Source organism: Patiria miniata, unplaced genomic scaffold (assembly GCF_015706575.1).
Source record: "Patiria miniata isolate m_02_andy unplaced genomic scaffold, ASM1570657v1 HiC_scaffold_15, whole genome shotgun sequence".
NCBI classification, from domain to species: Eukaryota; Metazoa; Echinodermata; class Asteroidea; order Valvatida; family Asterinidae; genus Patiria; species Patiria miniata.
Window position 1 is genome coordinate 3,173,633 of NW_024037053.1, and position 27,732 is coordinate 3,201,364.

The following is a 27,732-nucleotide window of genomic DNA, read 5'->3' on the forward strand; positions in this document are numbered from 1 at the left end:
TCAGGTTTTAAATATGTATTTTTGTACGAACGCGACAACATTCCATATTTATGTAAAACCTTGTCTTTCAGAAAAGAAAAAACGTTCGAGATTTTTTTAAGAGTTATTTTTATGAAGTAGGTTTATCTCATCTTCACCGCTTACACTGTTACGATTGTTGTGTTTTCATCCATACCTTAAACCTTTAGTACTTAAACCTTGTCTTTCAGATCGTTATGTGGGTGAAATGTACATATTTGAAGTAATTATGTGACTTTATGTATAGTTTATAATTCATAAAACGAATTCTGTACATATGAATGTTTTTTTCATGCGCGTGCAAGTTGTTTATAATCGTTTTTTTTTTTTCATTCTTCAAATTTCTGTTATAAATATTCTGTTGAAGTGTATCTATGTAGCTGTGTTGGAAAAATTATATTTATAAGATTGAAGAAAAACGAAAGGGGATCATGATTTGCTGAAGATATTGCTATTTTATTTTTAGATCAATAAGTTTCTTGACCCAATATAGTGGGTTTTCCCCTTACAAAAGGAAATGAAACTACCCTTTATGACTACAATTTCAATCCCATTAATTAAATTGTGGTACATAAATTTTACAGATATTGTAGTTTTGAAGAAAAGATTTCAATATTTGTATATATTTGTTGAAAAAAAATAGTAGAGTGATCGTCTAGCAATAAAAGTAGTGATACTTACTGGGAAGTGTTGAAACATTTATTTCATTTATCTTTAGATACATTCGACTAGGCATAATTTATTTTCTCTTAAGAAATAATATGTAACAGAATTTGTACCAACTGCCATATTCGGTTCGATTCATTACTTTTGTCAGTTTTTCCCCAAAATACACATACAAACTCAAACTTTAACCTTGCACAATTCCTGCAAGTACAAATAAAATTCATAACAGTGTTACGTTTCTGTTTGTATTAAAACAATTATAAGAAAAATTGAAAAATAATGTTAAGAATTAGCATCTTCCTGTGACACTAAACTTAAATGACTCACTTAACGGAAAGAATGTAGTATCCTGACGCCACTTTCTATGGAGAGTGCATTTTCAAAGTATTTTCTAACAAAATTGGAAATGTTTCTCAGTCCCAGATTCATGTCTTTCAACATTTTTTTTGCAATGACTTGCCTTCATTGAGATACATTTATGATGAAAAAAAAGTGGCGTCAGGATGCGACATTCTTTCCCAATTGACTTATAAAAACTCACTGGGCAACAAATTTGCTTGAATTTAATTTATCTTTGTTGACTTGAAGAAGACCTTGTGCATTCATTGTTACTGATTTAAAATAACGAAAAGACCTCCAAGATGTCTGCTGAACGCAACTTGTCCATGAAAATTCGAAATACCGCTTTGTTCCAAAGTTGTTTTCATACCCAATATTGTCTCTTTTGCAGTACCGGGAAATACGCGCCGTCCACGTACCTCACCGTACGGTTCACGTACGCCGGGTCGTACGTGTCCCACTCGTAGGTGGCGTCCCGTACGGACGTGTCCGCAGTGACGTTCATGCCGTTGTCGATATCAGGCGAGACGGTGAAGTGCGGAATGCCGGCGCTGGCCCCGAAGTCCGAGTCCAAACCGGGCCCGTACGGGGACGCGTTCTCCGGTGCGGAGTCGGTGCAGTGGGTGTTCGGGGTGTTGGTCGGGACGACGAGCTTGGGAGTGGGCGTGTTCACCTGAAGAGAAGGGAGGAAAAAGAAATTTGCTTTCTCTTAAAAATAGGTGTGCTGAGAGGAAATAGAGGTGTTATTATGCTCTGATTTCGTAGTCTTTAGACAGGAATAAGGGGCAGTATATCACTTCTAATGGAAATAACGAAGTATCGTTTTTCCAACATCAAATTTGTTTTGCAGGCCGCCTTACTCTTTTGGGGAAGAATTCTATACATGGACACCACAATTTCTTTCCTGCAGTGACCTATCAGCCATCAGAAAGCGAGGTCATAAAAAGTCAAATGTAGCAGGGAAAATATTGAAGCCGGCTTCAAGCTGAGAAAACACTTGGAATTTTTCAGACCAGTCTCATTGGGTTTGTGCACAGAGTGTCAAGCGATGTCCAGGTATGGAACTCTTTCCCTGTTTTGATTTTTACATTTCAGTTCAATCAAGTCAGCAGTTTGCAGCAGTTTAATTCATGTTTCTTTCCCAATCTCGTCAGAAAATAGACAGACATTTAGACGTTTGTAAAGAGTGACTTTTACATTTTGTACTCAACAAAAAGGCGTCTGAGCATAATGTTTTCCATTTCTCTGTTCCAACTTTCCCAGAGTAATGTTTAGCTCAAAACTGACAAAATGGCGTCAAATAGCGTCGTGATGTTGTCATCAATCCCCATTTAGAATACAATTTAATTTAAGACACTCTGGCCATTTCTAAACCTACTTCTGTCAGCATTGTATTCGCCTCGGCAAATGTGGTTCTGATGTTTGGTCGTGCCGGCCTGTTCCGCCGCTGCATCCCATGATGGACCCCGTTGGACTCGGGGGACGTCGGGACCCGCGTCCCCGATAGGTTGAACCTGGGCATCCTGGTGTCGCCCCTGACCCTGACACGCCTGACGCGGCTCCGGGAGGAATAACGCCGGCTGGTCGTAGGCCGAGCTATGACCGGCTCGGACGAGACCGTTCTGTGGATGCGTATCGGGTAAACTCCCGCGGTGGTATTCCACAGACGACGGTAGGAGTCACACAGGAAAGGGTCGGTGATGTTGGCGTTCAGGTCCCGGGCCGGTGCGCCGTGATGGAGCGGGTAGACCCGGGCTAGGGGCTCGGCTGCCCGGCCGGCCGGCGGGGCTCGCCACGGTGGCTGGTGATGGCAAGGCTGTGTCTCGTGTATCACCCTCATGGGTATATCCTCCTGCTGTGTGGATGTTCCAGACTGCAATCTGCTAGACATGGACGCCTGGGCCGTCTCTTGCCGGTGGAAGCTCTCAAATATATCCTCCCTAGCCTTGTTGTTCCGGTTCCCAGCCAAATCCACCAGCCTGCGACGGCGAAAATTCTTCTGGTATAAAATCCTGCACTGGATGACGAGCACAAGTACCACAGCGAACACCAAGATTGCCACCGTAATGCTTATCCCGTACCGGTACCAAAAGTCAGACGCGGTGTTCGCGTCTTGTGAAGTCACGGGAGATAATGTTCCGGGATATGAAGTCGTCACCGTGATGCCGACCGGTCCCGCGTGGGTGACAGCTCCCGTGGTTGTGTGTCCAGTCACGCTGCCGTTCATGATTACCCCGCCAGCCCCGGTCCATGTCGCATCCCCGGCCCCGGGCAGGTTGTTGTCAGTCACCAACGAGGGACTAGCTACCGTCAGCGGGTCTTGGATCCACTTGTTGGGCCGGGTCAGGGTGTCTAGAATCTCCTGAAAGGTTTTCCCGTGGTCTGGTGTTGTAAGATCACTCTCAGGCGCCCACATACCCAACCACTCCGTCCGCAGTTCGTGCTGCACATGGTCACCTAGTCTGGTTCAAAAATCCCGCCTATTGCCGCTCCAACCATCTGTATTGACTTTTCAACAAAATTAGGCGGGGAACAGACAGAATAGCCCATTCGCGGCGAGTTAAGCATGCCACTCAATCTACAATTGATGACGTCATGTTAACGACTTCTTAACTAAAGGTGAGTCGTATTGTTATTGAAATGCCCACGATTGCAATTACATTGTAGTACGGTGGTCTGGAAGGGACATTCAAAGATCAATATACGTAAAATGCATTGGCTATCGCAACTTAGTCAAGATGAAGTTAAGACCTGCAATCCCAAAAATAGACTGGCTAGTAGTCCAACACAAGTTTGGTACACGTCTAAGTAAGTCTCTATCAACTTTGTTCTTAGCTTCGCCCCATCACGACTGGTATAGGCCTACATAATTATTTCGAGTGGTTTTTTTTACAATTATGTTGTTGACTTTGCCCTTCTGCACTGTTTGTCTCTCTATTTGTTTAAAATTATCAGTTGCGAAAAATTGGCAATTGCAGTGTCGGATGCAGATTTGTTTTCGAGGGTGGGGTGTGAGTGGGGGGTACAATCTGGCAGACTCCCAGTAGGCCTATAAACAAAGCTACTTTCCAGCTCTTCAGAGAGGGGAGAGGTACCAAGCCCCTCCCCCTTACAATGCCACTTGTCATTCTGCGTCTAATGTACTCTTTCCTTTTCACAGATATAGGCCTACAATCCTCCATTCACCCCATCTTTAAATATTTTTGCAGTCAGTGCCATTGTATTTTTACGAATCGATTCTTAAGGGGTAGTGACGTCATTAGTATGCTTACTTCTGGGAAAATCTGGTCTTAAACTGAACAGCTTCTGTAAAACACGGTGTCTACACACCTGTGGTGATCTTAGTACAATATGTGAATAGCACTCAAGGTGAAATCCTAAACTCAAAACAGACGCCAACGCAAAATAGATGAAGAATACGCCTCCTGTATTCACAAAGGGTGCTTTTTCCATGAAACTGCGATCCTCTTCAGATATCAAGTGGGCTTGCTTTCATCGAGAACTCTGCTTGGGACGCGCTCTAAAATTGATGTTCTTTTGCAAACGAAACATCCACACACACAAACGTTACGAATGCTGATGCTTGTTTGCTTTATGTTTCAGAGTAGATGTGCCTAAAAATTAAATGTTGCTCTGAAGGCCGTAAAAAGTTACCAGCTTTATTAAGAAAGGAATTTCATTTGATGGAGGACGGCTGCAAGTATAAGCGCCTTAGATTTTATACCCTAAATCCTAGAATGTCAGTGCATGACTTTCTTAATAAGTAATCTGTGATTACGTGATCATAGACCAGACTATACGATTGAGACTACGATGAACACAAAACGAACGCCAGTGTGAATGATTTCGAGGTTCGTGTTTGTTTCACCCATAGAAGATGTATTGGGAGCCCCTTTTCACAGGTTGAAAATGACGGTATGATTGCCTCCATTGCCTCTTTCGTGTTTATGTCACAGGAGTCCAAAATGACACAAACATAGCCCGAGCCTGTGGGCAAATTGTGTATTTTTGGCGCAACTTTTCTAATTGCAGCTTCACAACAAGATGTTTGCCGACAACTCATGGTGGCTTATTGGACCCACGTCCGCCTTCGGACAGGATTAACGGTCATTCACATAACGGTCGATGCAATCAATGGTCGCGATTGACCCATAAGCCGATATAAAATGCAAATAATGTCTGGACAAAGCCCCATCTTCTGTCCAAAGCGTCCAGAGGATTCCTATTGTGGGTCGTGCAAAAGAAATATTCCCTCTGTCACAAACAGAGCATCAGTGAGGCGTGCAGTGTTGACCCACGGCAGAGTCTTGAAATAACATCGACGGGGATGATGCAGGGCGTTGGATACCGGGAGCAGTAAACAAACAACGGGGAGTGAGTCTCACTTTCTTGATTTCTGACTTAGGACGAGTCACAACCAGGCAGAAACTTGAAGACTTGCATCAGCAACACTTCTCCGACGAAATTTTAAGCCAGGAGTGTATGCTGATTGAAAAGGACTACATGAGCAACTGTGAATGATTGAGATGAGAAATGGAACGCGTGAAACTTTAATGAGAGGCGTGCAGTTTTAATGAGAGGCAGTTGACCATCGGTTGTGATTGTGCTTCAACTTTCACAGAGAGTGTGGCCATCCCGAATCGGTTACTGATATGGACATGATTGGCTTCTGTCTTGAATCTGAATGAAAACCCTTTCGTTGCTATAGGATTTATCCTGTTTTGTCGTCAACTTGGGATCAGTACAGGACAAGAGTGATCGATATAAGCCCAGCTAGTCTTCAGTGTTTACCAGTATGAGTGGAATTTTGTAACCAACAAACATTAGCTAAAGTGAACTTTGTTTTCTTGCTGGATCTCCTTTATCGATACCTTGAAGATGGAGGCTATTCAACAAACCAGCCCTTGAATTCAAGAAGCTTAAGTTTGTTCAAAGTTACAAACTCTGAACTGTTACAAATAGGCAAAAAAGAAGAAGAATATTTAATGTTTTCTGAGTAACCCAAGAGTTGTTCACGGCTGGCAGAAGTTGGAGTTGTCCGGAAGATGTCTCTCTTGAAGTTAATCAAAGCGTCGCAGAACAAGGAAGCAGCTAGCGCTGAAGAAGCCGAAGCAAATGGGGTCCCTCCTCCTCCGGCTTCCGATGCCGCCAGCACCTCAGAACCAGGCGACAACCCGGCCCCGTCCTTCAAGGGATTCGGCCGCAAGATGTCGGTGTGGTCCACGGTGGCTCGTAAACTCTCCGTCTCGACAACTGCGAGCACCAAAACAGTGAACAAGCCCACCATAACGCTACCCAAGAAGCGGTACGAGAACTCGTATCGTACGCAGCCGGATGACAGCACCACCTTCAACGGACCCCAGGTGGAGAAATTCCTGCTGGAGCTCTTGGAGATGCGACTCAAGACGGAGAAGTACGACCCGCGGAGCTGCAGCTCATTGACGACCAGCCTGGCGGACGTCATCAAAGCTCGCACCAAGAAGATGGGTTTCCGTAGACATCGGATCGTGGTGTACGTGGTGGTAGGGGAGAAACGCGACCAGGGCCTGCAGGCGTGCGGCCGGTCCGTCTGGGACGATAGGACCGATAACTTTGTGACGGTGACATACGAGAACGCGTCCATGTTTGTGATTGCCAGCGTCTACGGAATCTATTACGAGTGAAATGCAACAATTTTTATTCGTCGAAATCGTGGACGAAAACTGGACAACAACAAGGATATTTAGGATGGCACCAATGTTTATCATGTTTTCCCCAACATTGTGACTGACCCAAACTTTGGAATTGTTTGTCTCTCCTTGCCCGATGTCGTTGCTCTTATTAACCGTGTGTCCTGAACTCGATGATGAGTTTGTCTAAGAATTCGGTACGGTTGTAAAACAAAAACAATTGATGCCCAATTTGATGATTGAACCATTTTTGGTCCAACTCGATTTCACTGAACAATAATTTGAAAATAGAAGTCTTTCATGGTGGACTTAATGAACAATAATGGATGAAATTCTACAGGCCATGATGAACTAACATTGGAAAACTGCTTCACAAAAGTTAACAAACATTTTCCTTTGTTTATTTAATTTTTTTTGTATAAACGGTATTATTATTATCATTGTCTTCAATGTAAAGAATCAGTATTGCTTTAGATCAAACTCAGTAGAATCTTGTTCCATAATAAGGCCGAGTAAAAAACACCAGTTGATCGTCCGTTTTTTTCAAAAAGGGGAGGTTGAGGGCCTTTTTATTTATTTTTTGAAAAATAGGCCAAAATAGCCATATTTAGCTTACACGATAAGTGCCTTAAAAAGGAGGAGACCCAATTTTATTTGATAGTTCTGGGTAGTTGTTTACTAGTTGATGACCACAAAACCTCCTTATAAGTGCTTATTAAACATAAGTAAAGCTATAAGAAGCATCTGAAATTTTGAAACATTAAAAAAAATTATGCCTGATATTAAAAAAAGAAGATGCAGCCCCCCCAAAAAGGAAGCGGGCGGGGACGATCAAATGGTATTTTTTGACTTGGCCTAAGCTACTTTGTAGATGACAGCGCATATAAGAACAGTCTTAAGCAACTCTATTTAATCCTCCGGATTCTTCTCTTGTTACGGATTAGCCCCAGGGGTTCCGAATCTAATTAAATCCACACTGAGGATCGATTACCGAACTGGATCGATACGGCTTATTGATCGATGCTTAATTAGGTTGGAAACTGCAATAACTTCTACGCAGTATATTTTCATTGTTGCTAATGTTTCCGAGATAATGTGTGTGTTCAAATTGTAGATTGCACTGCAAAAACTGTAGTGTTAATTTAACACCATTCGGTATCTATATATGACAACACCAGTACAATTTAACACCAGATGGTCCTATATGGTGTAAATTTAACACAGTTTTTGCAGTGTGTCAGTGAAGAGTGAAGTTTACGTGTATTTTTTTTAGTCACTTGCAAGATGTTAATACATTTGATGCAAAAAAGAAAATTGAGTCCTAAATGTAGAATAAAACATTATTTTCATGTCGTTTTTGGATTTGTTCGTGTTTAAACCTTGATCATGAAGTAGCTAGACTGGTGCCTCCTCGGCCAGATGAAGTAGGGTACTGATAAGGAATATGGTGAATAAATATCAATGAACATTTTCCTGGGATTCCCTCAACATTTTCGACATTTATTTCTCTTTTCAACCGTGAATAAATAGTTCCATTTTTGCCAGATATTCACGACCACCGCCCTCCTGAAAAGAAGAGAAGAATGAGGAAATTAGGTTCGCAATTTTGTTACCCCCCCCCCTCCCCCAAAGTTTAGCCTTCTCTGTGCAGACTAGTACATAGCCCAAAATTGCCTACGCCGGCCAAATCACGATTTGCATGCCCTCAAATTTTAGAGCATTTCGAGGGCCCTGCATTTGAGGATTTGTAAAAAAAAAAAAAAAAAGGATGGGTGGAAGCCGTGCAGAGGACTGCAAGCTCGTATATGTGTGAAATTTGGATAAACTTAGGCCCTAAAATGGATCTATTTTGCAATGGAGCGTATAGGCGTCCATTTTCAAAATGGCGATGGGCTTCTGGACTTCTTTTAGGGGTGATCATCTTTGGATGGAATTTTCTCCCAAAAGTCATGGGATAAAAGCACAAACATTGAACAGAAAATGAAAGATGGTGCAATAAGCTTTAAATTGGTGTGTGCCTCCAACACCTCAGAGAGTTGTGAGTATTTTAAAATAATTTTCGGAAATGCACGTTAGCACTGAGGGTCTATGGCAAAACCTTCTGAGAACCGCATTGAATTTATTTTATTCATTTATTTCATTTTCCGGGATATTACAAACAGTGAATCATAGACAAAACAATTACATGTACAAATAACACTGAGTAGTAAACATAACAGAAAACAGAACAGAAAACAACACCCAAAAAGCTCCCGCAGGATTACCCAAAAGAAACAAGTTCAGTTTCTGTCGAGGGACTCTCCAAATGTATAGTACAGCGAGCGAGCCATCAGAATGACCGATATTTCGCTTGCGGAATCAAGTCCTAAATACTTGAATAAGAATATGATTCGTCACTGGACAAACTATAAAAAGACGATTGATAAATAATTGTATACTTTGTTTTAATTTAATAAACAAATAGCAGATAAAATTTGAGACTTATGTGTACAGACATCGCTCCTGCTTCTGATTCGTTGAAAAGTTTATTGACCTGCCTGCCGAAATATTGTCCAATCACAGCTCCATTGCGCAATGAGAGAAGGTAGCCATACAACATGGCGGAAAACACAGAAAGCAACGTGGGTACGACAGACGGCGAAAAAGGGGCCGGAAAAACAGGAGAAGATTTGAATACGATGTTTGACCGGTACCTCGACGAAGCAGCGTCACACCCCAAGTACGCCAACAAGAAGAAGGGTGACTTTTTAGTGAAGGAAAATGAAGAATTCTTGAAAAACTGGGAAGAGGTAGGCTGCCCAGTTTCCGGACAGATATGATCCATTGCAATTGCCATTACTTTACTGTTGTCATGTAGCTGGAGTTACCCAGCCTGCAGCCAGCCAGCCAGCCCTGAGTTTTATCATTGGGTTATCTATTAGGGCTGGAGCGCATTTTTCTCGTAACTTGTAGTATTTGCAAAAAAAAACAAATTTGGAAAATGTTCAATTTTGTCCCCGTTACACACTAATTGCAACTGCAACTCACCCCAAACTTGCCTGGAATAACCATTACACAGGTCCTTGAAGTAAAAAACGATCCACGATGAAGATTCAGCCTACAATTGCAGTGAAAACAGGAGGAATAACCGCTAACTTGACAACCTTGCTGGATTGGCCAGGACCGCTATTGGTTTGTGCACAAAAAAAATTGTGTACAATGAATGGCGGTCGATTAACAGGCACAGAGAGCGATCGCTGTCAACTACTCGTTTTGCCGGCTGCGCTGGCTGTTGGCGCGTGACGTCACGCGGAAGCGTAACACCCGATGACTGTTTCATGCACTATTGGTTGCGGTTCCATTACCAAAGCTGTGATGCGAGTGGTAAACCTTATACTAGTGCATGAAACAGTCAACGGGTGTTACGCTTCCGCGTGACGTCACGCGCCAACAGCCAGCGCAGCCGGCAAAACGAGTAGTTGACAGCGATCGCTCTCTGTGCCTGTTAATCGACCGCCATTCATTGTACACAATTTTTTTTGTGCACAAACCAATAGCGGTCCTGGCCAATCCAGCAAGGTTGTCAAGTTAGCGGTTATTCCTCCTGTTTTCACTGCAATTGTAGGCTGAATCTTCATCGTGGATCGTTTTTTACTTCAAGGACCTGTGTAATGGTTATTCCAGGCAAGTTTGGGGTGAGTTGCAGTTGCAATTAGTGTGTAACGGGAACAAAATTGAACATTTTCCAAATTTTTTTTGCAAATACTACAAGTTACGAGAAAAATGCGCTCCAGCCCTAATAGACAACCCAATGATAAAACTCAGGGCTGGGTAACTCCAGCTAGTTGTCATGGGGTTTGCAACGTGGCCTAGCTGAGGACACCTCATTTTTATGTTATTCTTAAAAAGTTTTGTCACTTTCCCAAAAATCTGCAACCTCAGGAAACGTTCTCTTAATTATCTGACTCTAATTTTTCAAATTTAGAACAGTATAAATTGAAAATCGACTTTCTTACCTAATTTGGAAAGAGTGTTGTAACCTGTCGCTGCTTTTTTCTTCATAAACCATCTTAATGAAGGTCAGGCCCGGCATTGCAAAAAGACATGAATCAGTGGTGTAGCACTGTCATTTTTTTTTGGGGGGGGGTTAAAAATTTCCTTGAAAAGGGCACTTGCACATCCTTGCTGAAATGTAGACACGTTTTTTTTCTTCGAACACTTGGCCTCCGAAAAATTCAATAGTAGGGGGGGGGGAGGCTGGTAACCATCTGAGGGGGGCGCTGTTCAAAACCGACGATTGTGCACACTAATGGCCAAAATATGGTGGCTTTCAGGGCGATACATGCACGAAAAAAAAAGGCACCAGGAACAGCCGATGGAACAAAAAAAGGGCACAACTTCTTTATAAAAAGGGCGCTTGTTCAGAAAAAAGGGCACTTGTTAAAAAAAGGGCACTCTTTACAAAATATTCGGGGGGGGGGGAGGTAAGGGGCGGTGAAAAAAAGGGCATTTTGAATGAAAAAGGGCAGTCTTTACAAAATGTTTGACTCTTCATTGACTTTGTACACAACTGCTGAAGTAGCATTAGGTGGCAACATTCTTTCCAGACTCTGAATAGTACATGCATTTCTAATGTGGAACCAGACTAGTACTAGTGAAGCAGGCTGACTAGTGACTAGTCTAGGGGGGGGGGTGTCATTGTGGTTCCCCCCCCCCCCAGCACACAGACTAATTTACAAATAAATTGCAATAACACAATTGTGACCGGCTCCACAAAATAGGGTATTGAGTCGCGCTGAGCATCATTGTGTAATGGCCCGCTCAACATTGAGAGGGTAAACATTTCGTCAAAATGTTATTTAATTTTTTGTCACTTGTAATGACATCTTTAATATCTACAGTTTCAGGTTTCATTCACAGAAATGTTGATTTTGATGAGCAAAGTGGAAAAAAACAGCCATTTTGTGTGCATCCTTCTGTTGTTCTACAACAAAGCCGGCTATTTCAAAGCCTGTTTTCTCAGTTGTGATAATTAGAACTCCAAGGAAGTAATTAATATGCAATACATCATATCTCCAGAACAGGAGGGGCTATGGAGCTCTATTATATACCAAATGAAAGCTTACATTGTGGGCTTTCCAACCATGTATATAATCAATTTCACTTTTTTGCGACATAATACCCTTTTTGGTGGAACCAGTCACAATTACATGTTTGTTTTTATCTGTTCTTCCGTTAGGAGATTGACAAGATCCCGGTGTTCATGAAGGAGATACCTGAAGATGCAGGAGACAACAGTCTGGTAGCCGCACTGCAGGCAATCAAGTATGATGAAGACGATCCTCCAGAAGGTACTGACATGGGGGCGGGGATTGACAAGCATTTAGAGGCGGTCACTGTTATTCCAAAACAATGCAACTCAGAAAAGACTATGGTCTCTCCAAATTTTGTTTTAAAGTAGAAAAAAAAAATTAATTAACTGGAGTGGGGCTTGAACCTGCAACCTCCTGATGAATTTTTTTTATAAAAATGGGATGCAACACATTGTAAATTGTGGGGATTTGAAATTTTACTCGCTTAGCAGATTTGAGAGACTTCAAAGTTAACGTGCCAGCCCCTAACCCCCTAGTACTTCCTCAGGACTACCCTGCTAAATCCAACAGAGTCCAACCGGAGTTTTCTGCTCAATCCACTGTGCTTTATTTTCAGTTGCCTGCTGAATCGAACGGAGTCCAACATGGCGTTATAATGCGGTCCAGTTGCCTGCTGAATCTAACATTTTGCAATCAGGAATGCACACAAGGGGTTTACTGCTCAATCCAACAGGCTCCATCGGGTATATGATATAGTTGGATCCTGTTGGATTCAGCAGGTTTAGGGTTAAGTGTGTGTGCCAGTTTGTCCTTTGCTGCATTTGACAAGACGACATCAGCAACATAACATGCGAACTATTGAGACGGGGGAGCAAGTGTCATTGAACAGTGTTACTATCAGATCCTGTGGTGGCTGTCAGCCACAGACTTTGAGGCCTTTTGGCCTGAAGGAGTTGACCTGTGGGATCTTTTTACTCTGAGCAGGCTCCACCCATTAATTTTTTTTCTCGGTTCTGAGGTTTACAAAAAAAATGTTCTTGGATTTGACTCAGAGCTTGCCAAGACCCACAAAGACGACGGCAATGCGTGGTTTAAGAAGAAGAAATACAAAATGGCCATCACAGCGTACGACGAAGGTCTCAAGCAGAAATTTGAAGATGGCGAGCTGAGGGCGGTATTGTACACCAACAGAGCGGCAGCCAACTATCACCTAGGTGAGCTGGGACACAGATTGCAAATTTTTTTTATCTTAGGGCCATTCCAACGTCACATTTCAAACCCCAACATTTTTTTATACTTAACCCTAACCGTTCCAAATCCTCCAAAATTCTCTTTGCAAAAAGGAGGATTTTGCAGGATTGAGGATACATGGCAAAAATGTGCTGCTCATTTTGGATGATGCACTGTGTAAAGGTCATGGGCCGGACCTTGTGTTGTTTATGCTCAACCGTGCATAAATTTAGGCCTAGATTATACTTGAAATCCTCCGCACTGCTCCGGGATGTCACTGGCTCTGCTTTAACATATTGACAGTGATTGCTGGAGGATTTTGCAGGATTGAGGCAGTGGTCACCCCTCCAAGGACCACATTCAAGAAATAACGGAGGATTTTGCAGGATTGAGGCTGTGTGCAATTTTTACATGGAGACAGTTGGAGGATTTTGCAGGATTGAGGTTGCATCCTTGCACAAATGCCTGGGGAGTTACAGTTTAAGAGCTCAGTGAATAAAGTTGAAAATAAATTCTTTCAAATCTTATACATCCATCATCTAGCAATGATCAAGGAGATTATAGAATAGGAGTTTTGGATCATTATTCTGAATCATTATTAACCCTAATCTCCCCCAACCCATCAAACCCCAACGTCATGTCTTGTTGGAATCTGTCAGGATGGGTACAGTACCCCTGAACTGACAGTCTTTTCCATTGGGTTGGCACACCTTAAGAATCGAAGTCAAAAATATATGTGTGCAGTTTCCCATATGGTGTTGGAATTTGCCAGGATGGGTATGGTTCCTAGTAAATCATGCTAGGGAGCTCGGGTTAAGATATCATGGTTAAGTGGCTCGGTCGGGGACATTACATTTTCTTCCGTAATGCTGTAATTGCCCTTAACATTTCAAACATGTGGAAATGTTGCAAATGTGACAAACATTATTTCAGATTTCCTTGCCTTACTTTCCCTCTATTTTGATTTATGACCATCAGGGAACAACCGGTCCTCTCTGAATGATGCCACGGAGGCAGTCAAACACAATCCCAGTCACATGAAGGCATTGATAAGGGCAGCCGATTGCTGTATGAAACTTGAGGAGTACAGCGAAGCCATCACGTGGTGCGACAAGGCGCTGAAAATATCCTTTACTTAACATATTTTTTTTCAAAATTTTTACTGTTTTTAATCTTTTTACTGTTAATATTGTTAATTACACAGTTATTTTAAACAACTAAACCTAAATCATCCTTGACTTTGTATCACATTTCTGCCGATGACAAAAGAGTCTTGGATCTGAGGTTAGCAGCTACCAAACAACAGGTAACACCAGTTTACTTTTTCAAAACGTGGGTATTTTTTGGGACATCTTCAACCCAGAAAATTTCCCAAACATTTACAAAAGTTATTTAACTAATCTACCAACCTACGTGGCAACTCGGCAAAAGAGTTTACGTTTCACAATTGCAGCCTTGGCTTTGATCCCATATCATTACCTGCATGGAGTGAATTTGCGAAGACTACAGAAATTGGATGGAATCAGACAACATTTGATATTTTTGACTGATATTTTGACTGCCGCAATAAGAACATGGTCAGAAAATGCATTTTGTGAAAAAGGCTACCAAGTAGAGGGCAGAGACAGAGCAGCACAGTAAGCATCTAAGAAGTTAACCAAACAGTCCTTTTCAGGACTACCATTACTTCCAAAAGGAATAATGACCATTGTTTCCAAAAAAAATAAATAAAAAAGAACCAAATAAAGAAAGAAAGATTAAAACTTTAAAGAAAGCTCCCCTCACCCCAAATCTATAACATTCCTAACCAATGACAATTGAGACCTTGGACAGATTGAAAAATTAGCACTTATTGTGAATTGGCCATAACTCAATAACTATTTACCTGATTTGAAAGATTTTTTTGGTGTTGAAGAGCTAATGAAATGCACTCTCTGTATCGATATTTGCAGTGTATTTTTTTAAAAGCTGTGAAAAAAAGGGGTATTGAGGTGGTTTTTTTTAGACACCCTGTACCATTACAATTTGTTGAGCTGAAAACCACATGTGCATCACTGAAAGCTGTTTTAAACCAGTCAGTATTAATGCTACTTAGGATCGGCAACTGGGTCCCTAACTGGATTGCTTACTTCAAATTTGTAACTGCTCCATCGTTCTTTTGTCCCCAAATTAAAAGAAAATTACAGAGAGGAACAACAGAAAGCGAAAAACTGAAGAAAAAGCGGCACTGGCGAGAAGGATGAAGATCGTGGAGGCTATCAAGGTGGGTACACACTTCTAGACATATCAGGAAAAATACTGAGGAAAATTTTTGTTTTGATTTAAAGTGGGTTTTGAACCTGCAGTCTCTAGACTGCCGTTCCGGTGCTCCACCAACTGAGCTATCCAGCCCTATGTTGGTTGTTAAACCATTTTGTCAATATCTTTGTTCAAAGCTAATTTCTAACTTCCTAAGTTTGAATTGCGAATATAAAAATGAACCTTTTAATCCCTGTAGCGACCAAAACCGCCCTGCATATTACTTCCTGTAGTGCTCAAAACCACCGATTACGCGATAAGTTTATGAATTCTTCAATGAATAAATACAATAAAAAATTAAATACAATAAAAAAATTAAATACAATGTAATGCAATATTATGATGTAGTACATAGTGCTTATGGTTAATCTTGACTCGTGTGTCATCTGTTCATCAGAGTCGGACGATTCAGTTCGGTCAACTCAACGATGACCAACAGGCCAAGTCCCAAGACCAGCTCATACTGGACGCTGTCAGCAGTCAGCACCCCACGGGTGCTGCCATCGTGCTGGACGAGTCCGGGAACCTGACCTGGCCGGTGACGTTCCTCTACCCAGAATACGGCCAGAGTGACTTCGTCCGAGAATTTCACGAGGACTCCATGTGAGTCAAAATGTGAAGACTTACATCACCATACCCTTCTCAGTTGTGCAACAGCTCCGTGTGGAGTATGGGCTCCGTGCACAAGTACCCCCTCAACGGCAAGAAAGAGAGAGTTTGGGGAGACCACTGGGAGAGACTTTTGACGCATTGCCGATGATGCCGGCAATGACGTTACGCGAAGACGCTATGGTTTTTTGCACATTCAGAATAAACTCAGTCGTTTGTACTCGAGCTATATGCAGGTGAACCAGTATGTGCACATGGTGTGTTCCGACCACTGGGCTCTCAAAAGTGGTCAAACACCGCCCTCGCTTGTTCGCACATGGCACCCATACAGCCTGACGTTGCCTTTTCTCTATGCCAACGGCCGATTCAAACACAATCACCATGATTGTGACAAATGTCTTGCCCAAGGACACACACACAAGTGTGTATTTGCCTGCAATCGGAGACCCCCTATTGTCCCTCTTTTGTTTGTACTAACTTTTTAGGAAGACCTCCCATATGTTTTGTACAAGATCGCCAAATTGGGGACCTCTCGGGAATTCGGGACCCTATTGTCCTCTATTGTTCAACGTCCCCAATGGACCGATCCAGTAAGCACCGCCCCATGGTGTTCTGACCAATCACAGCCATGATTTATGTCCGACGTGCGTGCACTAAAGTCCGACATGTGTGCACGCGCGTATGATGCGCGCGGCAGAAAAATGCAGTGTGGCATTGGAGAGGAGCATGTGTTAATTTGCCCACGTGCGCACTGGGCGGAGCTTACTGGATCGGTCCATTGAATGCAGAAACAAACTCACTACCACCCCATTTAAACCCAGAATCTGCAGATTTACCAACAATACCTTTGTTCATGATGCACCAGACCATGAAGCCACAGCCAACTGATAATGTTAGTTCCTTGTTAACCATTGTTTTTTTGTTTTTCTTCTTTAGTTTCTCGGACCACCTGCAGGTGCTCTTTGAGGAACCAGCACCTTGGGACAAGCAGGGAATGTACAAGCCTCACACCGTTCAGGTTGGTACGACTTTTATCAATAATAGAACAATGGACTGCTCCTTTAAGACCCACCAACTGTGCGCACTTGCAACAACCCATGTACATCTCATATGGACACTGCCGTAGATACAGTTTTTAGATAATATCAGTTGCGGGTAATGTTGCGCATCCCGAAACCGACCCGACCTGAAACTGACCCCATCAGAAACCGACCCGACCAGAAACGAAACCGACTTTGGGTTAAGTCAGGTATGTTTGCCCATCATTTCAGTTGGGTCGGGTAGGTTTCGGTTTTGCGTTTGTGATATTCGGGTCGTGTCAGGTTGGTTAAAGGGAATGTACATCATTGGCTTTTGCTGTAATTTTCGGAAATGAACTAATTGAGGGGTTAGTATAATAGATCAAATATTGTTACACTGACATGTTTGAAGTTTTGTGTTCGAAAATGCTGGAAAAACCATGAAGTAGTCTGGTTCCCTGACTCCACAAAAGATAAAATGGATCAATTTATAGATGATGGAAAATTGTAAGGCAAGGTAACCAATCTAGCTGGCCTGCACCCGTTCATGAACATGTAACCAATAGCAAACAAAATTTGGACTGAAAAAATGGTAAATTTGGAGCAGTAGTTGAAAAATAGTTAGGTTTTTCCAACGCTGGTCGGCCGACCACCGTTGGAAATGTATACAAAAATACCATTTTCTTGAAAATGACTTCACACCAGGTGCCATAATTTTACAAGATGCTTGAGACTGTCATTTACCAACATCCTAGTAAGGTATTTCGTAAAAACTTGGTAGTTTTATTTTTCGATGTTTGCAAATGTTGTATATTCCCTTTAAGACATTTTGGAAAAACTTGAAATAATCAAACGTTCTTTTTGCACCGCCTTGCATATTATGCAAGATGCAAAAAGGAGGATGTTTCAATAAGAAGTGAAAGACTAGTAATAGTTGGTACTTTGAATGTAATATGTCGTATCTTCTTGTCCCTCAGATTTACTTCCATCATTCTGAAGGCACTGAACTTGTCGAGGTGAACCCTGAATCCACACTGAGATCCATTCTACAAGATCCAAGGTAGCCTCAAAATATTTATGTGAATTTTAAAATGTCATCATTGCGTTGCTTTGGTATTACTATTCACAGGCTAAAATCATTAAGGTTTATACTCACATTTACCCATAGGAGATTGAGCATCACAAAATCCACAGCTGATTTGAGAAATCAATTTCGAAGGTTTTTTTTTTTTTTTTTTTTTTTTTGACAAATGAGGTGACATAACGTCCTCGTAGATTTCACTAAAACATGATTCCATTTTTTGGCTTGCTTGCCCAGGTATTTGGTTGCGGGAGTGCCACTGTTTGTCATCTTACCCAGAGGTTGTCCTTTCACGGAGACATACCTGAAAAGGTATGCAACCCTCTGCTGAATCGACGGAAAATCAAAAACATCAGAGTGCAGCGATTCTGCAGTTGGCCAGTCACGACTGCTGGCAGGCTGGTGGAAGCTGGCCCATCACAGCTGCTGGCCGGCTGGTGGTTCTACGTTCTGCCGAGCAGCAGTCAGACGTGGAGCAAAGCCTGAATCTGCGACAAAGTTGACCGTTGCGTCTCATCGTCCCTCCCGGAGACCCTGCTAGCTGCCTTGTGCGTACCTCAGCCGAGGTAAGCAGCCACACTGCCACAGCAAAAATATCACTGTCAGATTCTACTTGATGACTGAAAGGAGCTATCCGGTCTGTGCGACCTCTATTGAGGGCGCTCTTTATCCTAGTAGCAGCATTGGCATGTTGTTTGTTTATGAGTATTCCTTGACATAATGCGCACCAAATGAAGTCTACGATTTAGGGCGCTTAACGCACAGATTTAGTATTGGTGGTTTTTGGAGGCTGACCTACCCAAATTTCCTGTTGTGAGATAAGACCGTAAGACCAAAACAAAAGTCTCCGGTTTCTGGTATGCTCACGCGTCGCTGTAGCCATGCGCGTTGGCAGAATTAAAAAGTTTTTTTTTTCAATGAAAGATGATGTCTCAAAACCGCCAAACTCACTGGTTTGACTGGAATCCTGCTCCTGCACAATTTTAATGTGTTTTTTTCGATTGGGTTACGATCGAGTATAAGCTTTATGTGGCCTCTCTGGGCTTCAATACATTTTGCACTCAATTTAGTTGGGCACCATTTGCAGTCATCAGCCGACATTTGAAGGAAAAAAAGGAAAAACATAAACAAAAAAGCGGCATCGCCACACCACTTTTAGGGCAAGCTTCATGCCAGAAGTGTTAGGAATCTTAGTTCACTACTTAAGGTTTTTGGTCTCTATGCGTGTTGACATCAACATTTCAGTCATCTTTCTTTGAAATATCCTGATTCTGCCACTGCCCTGTTTGTGAACAGTGGGAAAAGCATAATTATTGCTTCCCCAGTTTCAATTTTATTTTTACAACCTGCTGCAGAGTACGTTGTAAACAGAACAAAGATTTGTTTTAAAATAAATAAATTTAAAAAAAATGAGCAAAATAATAAGAAAAGAATGATACAACTCGTCGTTATGTCAAGAGACCATCATGAAAAGGATAGTAGTTTGGAATCAGTCCCTAAATTGAAAGGTAAGGGGCAACTTGAATCTGTTGCAGTTTATTAATTATTTAATATTCCAAAATAATTATTCGCCAAAAATGTAGACTTGCGTTGTTCGAGCTAAAATTTGTGCAAAACTGAATAAATGCATGAAAATACATTTTGTTGTGATATAGTATGGACATGACTGGTCTATACACGGACACTAAGGTCTATTTTTGCTTTCGTACAGAGCTCTGAATAAATTTTTGTTGGATATTACAAATAATTTCATTGGAACCAATTTTAAAATATGACTGAAAGCAACCTGGCATCTGCGGCACTACTCACTAATATTTCAATACTTTTAAGTTATATTTCAATAGGAACACATGTGTATTGAATAAATATCTAAAATATAACAAAGTTATATGTTTTCATCCCTTATTCATTGCTGTAACTTTCATTAATATTTTTGCTCGTTTAGTTCCTACAATAACCAGACAAAATACAATCAAATTTTTCATTTGTCTTTTCCAAAATGACTGGTTGATTTAAAAGTAATATATGATCTTTGAAAGGATCACCTCGTACGTCAGTATTGACCGTTAACTTATCTGAGAGTTAAGAGAAGTGTTTTCCTAATTAGAAAAAAGCAGGAAAAAATCAGCTAGCCGAATCCAGCTTGGAAAAAGGTCAGGAGGATTAATATTTGAGCACTGAAACATAAGGAAGAAATTATTCATTTCTCAACAAACGTTCAATAATCCTGGTCAACTCACATATTTGAACATCCCTCATTATTGTAAAACATTATTTATTTGAACATCACAAATAAATGTATGAAACATTGAATATTGAAAGATTTGACACACCATAGTCAATGGCTCTTTATACATTCGCATTTTATAACACCTCACCCACAGATTCTGTGTCTTGATTGGCCGAGAGCGAGTCACATGTTACTATCTAATTTTGCTATCTTTCTGTGCACGGCCAAAAGTACTATGCGCATAGCAACCAAAGTACTATACCATTAGCAACCAAAGTACTATTTCCACGGCGCGGTATTTGTGTGCAAATGCATGCTTGTGTGCGCGTTGTGCGTAGCGCGTATTATTCCAAAGAGAGCGTGCCGCAGACTTGGGTTCAAACATTTCGTGAAGGGGTAGTTTGGAAGAGGGAAATACATTTTCCACCAATTTTGTATTGAAATTGAAGTTTATTTCAACTGTGTTCAGATTTAAATAATTTAAAATATTAAAATCAAGCAGAATCTGTGGGTGAAGTGTTATAAAACAAATATTGAATGCTTTATCTCGTGGTGAAGTAAAACTAGCCTCCCTTGGTGATCCATGGACCATTCTATTTTCCCTCGGCTTCGCCTCGGGAAAATAGAATGTCCATGGATCACCTCGGGAGGCTAGTTTTACTACACCACTCGAAGCATTCAATATTTGTATAATAATCAACACGAGACCCCCTGCTGCATTTCGTCCCAACTACAGTTGGGATTTCCCAACTATTCCATCCCCTGACTTAATAGTTGGGACAGGCCCCAGTATAGTTAGGACTATTGCTCTAGTTTGGCGTAACATCCACAAGTCGGTCTTTAAAGGGAATATACATCATTTGCTTTTGCTGTAATTTCAGAAATGGATGGAATTTGGGGGTTGGAAATATATAGCAAATATAGTTACACTGACTTTTTGAGGTTTTGGGTTCGAAAATGCTATAAAAACCAAGAAAAACAATCATTTTCCTGTAGTCTGGTTCCCTGACTTCATATAAGAAGAAACAGAGCAGTTTACATACATTGGGGAATTGTAAGGTCAGGGAACCAGTCTAGCTGGCTTGTACCCGTTCATAGGTGTGTAATCGATTGCAAACAAGTGCGATTGTCAATTGGGTCCAGTATTTGAAAAAAAAGCCAGTTTTTTCCAACGCTGGTCGGTTGACCAGCGTTGGAAATTGATACAAAAATACCACTTTTTTTGAAAATGTCAGTATACCAGGTGCCATGATTTTACAGGATGCTTTACACTGTCATTCACTAACAGTCCAGCAAGGTATTTCAAAATGATTTGGTAGTTTTATTTTTTGATGTTTGCAAATGTTGTATTTTCCCTTTAACTGGTCTAGTCGCAGAATGCCGTCCACTTCTTTCTTCACGGACACCATCAATGACTAGTCCACATCGATTGGCAAAGATAAAGTGTAAGGACTATAGTTATCACTAGCCATCTGTGAGCCTCCATGGTTTCCATGAGCTGTATAGGGCAAACTGCCTCTCAACGACAAACCCTTTGATGGATTGTACAGGTTTGCGGCAGCCATTGTACCATTCAGAATCCCCGATCCGCTTCACCTTTTGCTCAGATCCGTTGTACAGATGGGGTAATATCTGACAAATGGTGGTCTGCGCGATAGGAAATGACTGACCTATCACGCCACGTTTCCTCCAATCAAAGTACGAGTTGTAGAGCGCGTCGTCCTGGTCCAGGAATCGTAGATACTCGGCCAGGGCCTCCAAGGATGGGAAGTCACTGACGTGAATGAAGGAGTCGGGAGGGGCGACTTTCTCAAAGTCTTCCCTGGGTGCTCCGTACACGACAGGCACGATATTGTAGCCTAGCGAGTTGGCCCAGAATTTCTCAGTGATGTAGTCCCGGCACTCACTGTTGGCGAGTGCCAGGTAGAATTTGAACTTCCGCATGACGCGGTTGCAGCGCTCTGAGCGCGCTGGATAGCACGTCAAGTTCCCGCATTTGCCGTAAGTCTTGAGCGGAAGGAGCTCCTGCAGTCTATCAATGAATGGAATCCGTGGCCACGTCACTTCAAAACAGTTGCTACCTATCCACACTATCAGGTCTTCCTTCCCAAGTGCGTGATTGTGTTTTTTGAGTATCATCCGGTTCTCGTTGGGGAGAAACTCCCTGTAGTAACCAAATGGGAGGTAGACGTCGGAGTCTCGTCGGTATGTCATCGTCTTGTGGTACTTCAGTTGGCGTAAGGCGAAAGACTTGGACCACTTGGTGACCCTGAAAGGCGACTCGGTGCTGAAGTATATCCAGGTCTGTCCCTTAGGTGGCTCGATCCGAATCAAGTCCTTGAGGTGTGTCTCAAAGATCTTGGGAAGCATGCCTAGGACCACGGCATCCATCCCGGCTATCAGAGACAAGTTGGCACTGACAGTCAAAGAGATGTTACAGTTGTGTGTTGGACACTCAGTTCTCCCACTCCACGCACCTGTAGCAACATCTTCACGGAGTATCGCCGTGATGGCCTGGAGCTCCGGCCAATCTTTCATGTCCTTCATCTCCCCGAAGATGAGGACTTTCTTGACACACCCTGTTGTCGGCACTGGATGGTACATACTCTCAATCAGTCGCTTACCTATCAGTGATCCAACTGATGGAGCGTGTCTGAGCTGCTGGAATCTGTCAGTGTTCGCATCTGTAGATGCTCCGTCTGCAATACCCAGGCTTATGTTGACTACTCCAGACGTTAGCATCCACAGGAGCGCTCCGGTAAGGCAGCCCAGAACCACTGCTGTCTTGTTCCATAAAGCCTATAACGGAGCAAAGACAAGTAAATACTGAAAATTAATGGGTTGTAAAAGCCGCTGTGAAGATTGACCTATGCTCAATGTGATTTATTGCCAAAAAGGCATCTGGTGAAGTTTGTTACTAACCAACCAACCAACAAGCCAACCAATGGAGAGACCTGAGTACCTGTAGAGCTGCTTTCCCGCAGCTAAAAATACGACACTTTAATAGGATAGAGGGCAATAAAGAATATGTCCTGAATTTATAGAAAATCTTCTATCACATCTAACAGGGACACGAATAAAACATGAAAATTTGAAAGTTTGCAGTAATACCCGTGCGAATAATATATCTTTTGAGTTGTGTGGTTCTGAGAAGAACCAGTTGGTTTAACTCGACGTTTCGATAAGTGTGCCCTGTTCGTCATCAGGAGACTGTCGGACTGTTGACTGCCGGACTGTGTGGAGGCTTAGATTCAGCACGGGGGTGGGGGGGGGGGGGGGGAGACTAGCTCTATATTCTGTACCGGGGTCTACTCGATGTTCCCCAATACCTATGTTTCCCAAAATCCTTAGGGTTAGGGTTGGGGAACATTATGCACATTATGCACTGTTCTGTACCCTTTTTGACATGCAACGACACGGTCAGTGCCTTACTGCTTAAGCACACAAATTTACAAAGCACAAGAAATATTTGCGTAGCTGCTGTGACATGTGTAAATTGGGAAAACGTATGAGCAATTTACAGTTTGGTAACCACGCGTTAATAACTTGAAGGCACACGGTAACTTAGAGACGTACTTGTGAGAGCGTTATCCTCCAGGAGAGAATAAAGACAAATAAAGGAAGTGGACGACCATGCCGGGAGATTGCTTGACTTCTCGCCCCCTTGGTAAACATTCTGATCCCGTGGTGAATGCCGTAAGAAGACTGCTTGCGTCAATATTTGCCTGCCTTTGACATCTTACCAAGGATTGATCAAAGCTTGGTTGGAATGTCATTAAGTGCCAAGTTCCCGTGCAACCTCGTGGTTTACAATGCCATTTTGAAAACATAACCACTTGAGACATTTTGAAAAAGCTATACATTATGCCTGCTATGCACTTATATTTTTGGCCTATTCTTGCAAATTTACCGCTGGAACGAAAGTGACCACGACTCCAAGTCATTATCGCGCTTGGTATGCCGTCTTCTGAACATTAAGTAAATTTGACTTTAAGCTGATGGCTCCGCTCCATCCAAACATCCTAATGGGCGCTGCTGCCATAGGTTAGTGCATACCGCGATCCGGCACACTGTAACGGCACCGGAAGGCATGCGATCATGTCAGAGAAAAAAAAAACCTTATGGGTATAAACTCGCCTCCTAACGGAAAAAAGGTCCTTTTTGGCATAAGTCAAATCTACCCGCAGTAAAATACAATTTGATTTTCAAGGATGAAAATATGGCAGTCGGAATAACATTTACACAAGGCGTGTTCATTATGGTAGCTCTGGTCTGTGAAACCAAACACATGCACATAATTGTGCGGCTAAGCCTTTTGTATTTAGTGTTCCAATATTAGAAACGCATGCATACCAACACCATAATCTCCATAATATCGTCAGTGATTATGTCTAATTAGTAATTAGTGGTTGTATTATAATTACTATGCGCAAAACGTTGTAGTTCTACCAATGTTATAAATAGGGCCCTATTATATGCGGCGGGATAAGGAGAGTAATTGCAAAACTTGGCGCATAATAATTCAAGATAACAATAATGATGGAAACATAATTTTAAAATGTTCTTAAAGTCGTCGAAAATTATAGCAAGCAATTGGGATTCAGTATATGGGACTTCGACTGACTGGAAATTGACTGTTGTGCTTTATCAGGCAAAAATTTGACTAGTAAAATAATGTTAAAGAATATTCACGTTATCGCTTTTGTACTGGCCAAGTTTAAAGCTAGAGTCCATCATTTGCAGCCATCCGAAAAGTAACTGGCGTAATTATTGTTGAAAAACAAACTTGGTTGAAAGATAGTAAGGGAACTAAACTCCCTGTGGAATTATTCTTTCTGGGAAGCTGTCATTTTGAAGTAATCAACGAAAGAAGGCATTTCCAACGGTGATTCTTAAGAAGCACCGTAGGAAAATTTAAATTAGTAGTTCGTTTTGTTATTCAGCGCAGCGCGAACAAGTATTGGAACGACGCACACGCGCGCGCGGTTGTTATAATTCGTCGGATCAGTGCGCGACGTCGCGTAAAGCTGCAATTCAAAACAATTCAAAACATGATTCAGTAACTTTTGATTTGAAATTGAGATCTTAGAATGCTGTTTTTCTCGGAATGTACAGCTGAAGCTTAGCTGAAACTTCATCAGGTTAGTTGCTCAGTATCCTTGATTAGATTTTGAACTCTTTTGTTTCTTCAAACGAACAAAATGCACAAATTACAAATGATGGACTGTAGCTTTAATATGACAGAATAAAAACCTTTCAACATTTGCAAGGATCGAAATCTAATACGATTTTAAAGTAAGCATTGTGATTAAGGATAATTTCATATTTAACCCCAAAATCTTGTGTCCATTAACGGCATACGATATTTGACCACGAAATGGTGCAAAGGTCCAATAAGTCGCAAACGATACCATTTTAACCCCAAAAGGAACTTTTTACATGTAGATGGCCGTCACGTGGCACGTTTGATCCCCGTTTCAAAAAATAAAATAAAATAATATCTCTTTATAACTTCCACTCGCATTTCATTTGAAACAGGCCTATAAGTATGCATGTATCAAAACATCCGAAGGGCTTGTCATTCGAAAATATCTGCTTGTTAACAAAATAAAATAATGTGAGTAATGCCACAAACCTTTCGGGAGAGCATGATGAAAAATCGTCTCAACACCATTTTCGTCATCAACGTCTAGAAATAGTCGATCTCTGGTATAAGACTATCTTCGAAGGGCCATTGCGAAACTCTGTTCTTCACCAGTGCTTTGCGAGGTAACCATGGCTGGCAATCATAACTCCAGCATCATCGAGAGTGAAAGATGTTTGCGGAGATTACGGAGGATGTCAAACTTGATGAGAAAAAAAAATCTGCGTCTTTGTTTACTCATCGCCCCATACAATGGCCCGTAGGCGGAGGCCAGGCCATGGCACCGATCATAATTTGCTCAGAGGTTGAACCAATGTTGGTTACGTAACTCGTTTACTTGCTAATTTGCTTCACTTGTGCATGATAATGAAATCGGGAAATCTTGAGACGGTCGGAAGTATACTTAAAAGGGTTACCCCTAACCTTAGTTACCCCAAGACTATTGGTAACCACTCAATCGCATGGCAACTATTGTAATTTGCCTTTTAAGGCTTCGAACCTCGCCCCTCCTTCAATTTCTTTGTTTCAACTTAACAAACGATTAACTAAAGATTCGCGTTTCTGAAGTTACAAACGCTGGGTGATAGGGCCGCATTTTTTTTTCATAGGACATTCCCCAGTTGCACTTAGGCAGTGGCGTCACCAGACTTTTCAGTCTGGGGGGCACAGGGGGGGCACCAGCATTTGATGGGGGGGGGGGGGGGGGGGGGCACTTAGGTGGATACGGATCGCCGTCCTGGGGGAGGGGTCTAAGGGGAGGGGGTGCCCCCCTCCTCTTTGGAAAATTTTCGCATACGGAGGATGGGCTAGATGCAAAATGGTGCCACATTTGATGCTAAATTCGATCTGAAGATATCTCCAGAAATTGCTATTTTCGAGGTAATGATTTTAACAACGCGCAGAATTTTTTTTTTACCAACCCAAATCTCAGATGGGGGGGGGGGACTCGGGGGGCACTAGGTTTTCCAGGGGGGGCACGTGCCCCCCCTGGCCCCCCCCCTTGGCGACGCCACTGCACTTAGGGATGTGTGTGAATTGTTTTTGTTTCCTGAAAGAACGCACACTTTTTTTGTGATCCGTGGACAGAACTCATGGTTGTGTTTAAACTTGAAAAGTACATGAGTGATTTGAATGATTCTTGTACCAAAAGGAAGCTTATGAATTGGGCTTTACTATCCTTGATTTTGAAATTGCTAAATGGAAAACATCACTGAAACAATGGTCCCGATATTTGGGTTCCATTTTTTGACTGTATGTGGGAATTATAATGAATATCTAAGTATATGTATCAACAACACCTACGAGTCATGTTCGATGACGTCACGGCATTTTGAAACCCAAGGTCATCATTGTACTGGGTATCATTATTTTGTGGTACGGACATTGTCATTACAAAGTGATCAAATGGTGGATTGGAATTTTATTGCGAACGGGAAAAAAATGATCATTTTCAACTTCTTTCTACAATAACTTCCGGTCTGATTACGTCATGATTTTGAAACCTTGCAAAGTCACTTGCGGTTGTCTAGGAGCAATATGAAAAACAAATTGACTAACGAAATGTTAAATTCAAGTAAGTTAAAGGGAATATACATCATTTGCTTTTGCTGTAATTTTCAGAAATGGATGGTATTGGGGGGTTGGAAATATATAGCAAATATAGTTACACTCACTTTTTTGAGGTTTTAGGTTCGAAAATGCTATAAAAACTAAGAAAAACAATCATTTTCCTGTAGTCTGGTTCCCTGACTCCATTTAAGAAGAAACAGAGCAGTTTACATATTTTGGGGAATTTTAAGGTCAGGGAACCAGTCTAGCTGGCTTGTACCCGTTCATAGGTGTGTAATCGATTGCAAA

General features: G+C 41.9%; 4 protein-coding genes across 4 annotated transcripts; 2 read left to right on the top strand and 2 right to left on the bottom strand.

Moving 5' to 3' along the window:
• Positions 1 to 129: 129 nt before the first annotated feature.
• Positions 130 to 3,638, bottom strand: LOC119722435. The gene is made up of 3 exons (XM_038192553.1): positions 2,402 to 3,638; positions 1,343 to 1,696; positions 130 to 1,124 (listed from the first exon to the last, which is right to left on the bottom strand). Exons 1-2 carry the CDS (start codon positions 3,437 to 3,439, stop codon positions 1,388 to 1,390), a joined length of 1,347 nt encoding a protein of 448 aa, XP_038048481.1. The 5' UTR covers positions 3,440 to 3,638; the 3' UTR covers positions 130 to 1,124; positions 1,343 to 1,387.
• A 941-nt stretch (positions 3,639 to 4,579) lies between these two features.
• LOC119722437 (dynein light chain Tctex-type protein 2B-like) lies at positions 4,580 to 8,163 on the top strand. The gene has a single exon (XM_038192554.1). It carries the CDS (start codon positions 6,069 to 6,071, stop codon positions 6,684 to 6,686), a length of 618 nt encoding a protein of 205 aa, XP_038048482.1. The 5' UTR covers positions 4,580 to 6,068; the 3' UTR covers positions 6,687 to 8,163.
• Positions 8,164 to 9,256: 1,093 nt separating this feature from the next.
• On the top strand, positions 9,257 to 18,957 carry LOC119722438 (tetratricopeptide repeat protein 4-like). The gene is made up of 10 exons (XM_038192555.1): positions 9,257 to 9,481; positions 11,911 to 12,022; positions 12,817 to 12,978; positions 13,973 to 14,118; positions 14,244 to 14,300; positions 15,171 to 15,257; positions 15,690 to 15,895; positions 16,838 to 16,919; positions 17,898 to 17,980; positions 18,239 to 18,957. Exons 1-10 carry the CDS (start codon positions 9,290 to 9,292, stop codon positions 18,330 to 18,332), a joined length of 1,221 nt encoding a protein of 406 aa, XP_038048483.1. The 5' UTR covers positions 9,257 to 9,289; the 3' UTR covers positions 18,333 to 18,957.
• Positions 18,958 to 21,540: 2,583 nt separating this feature from the next.
• On the bottom strand, positions 21,541 to 26,074 carry LOC119722439 (4-galactosyl-N-acetylglucosaminide 3-alpha-L-fucosyltransferase FUT6-like). Its single transcript, XM_038192556.1, has 2 exons — positions 25,867 to 26,074; positions 21,541 to 23,030 (listed from the first exon to the last, which is right to left on the bottom strand). The coding sequence occupies exons 1-2, from the start codon at positions 25,912 to 25,914 to the stop codon at positions 21,696 to 21,698; spliced, it is 1,383 nt and encodes a 460-aa protein (XP_038048484.1). The 5' UTR covers positions 25,915 to 26,074; the 3' UTR covers positions 21,541 to 21,695.
• Between the last annotated feature and the right edge of the window lie 1,658 nt (positions 26,075 to 27,732).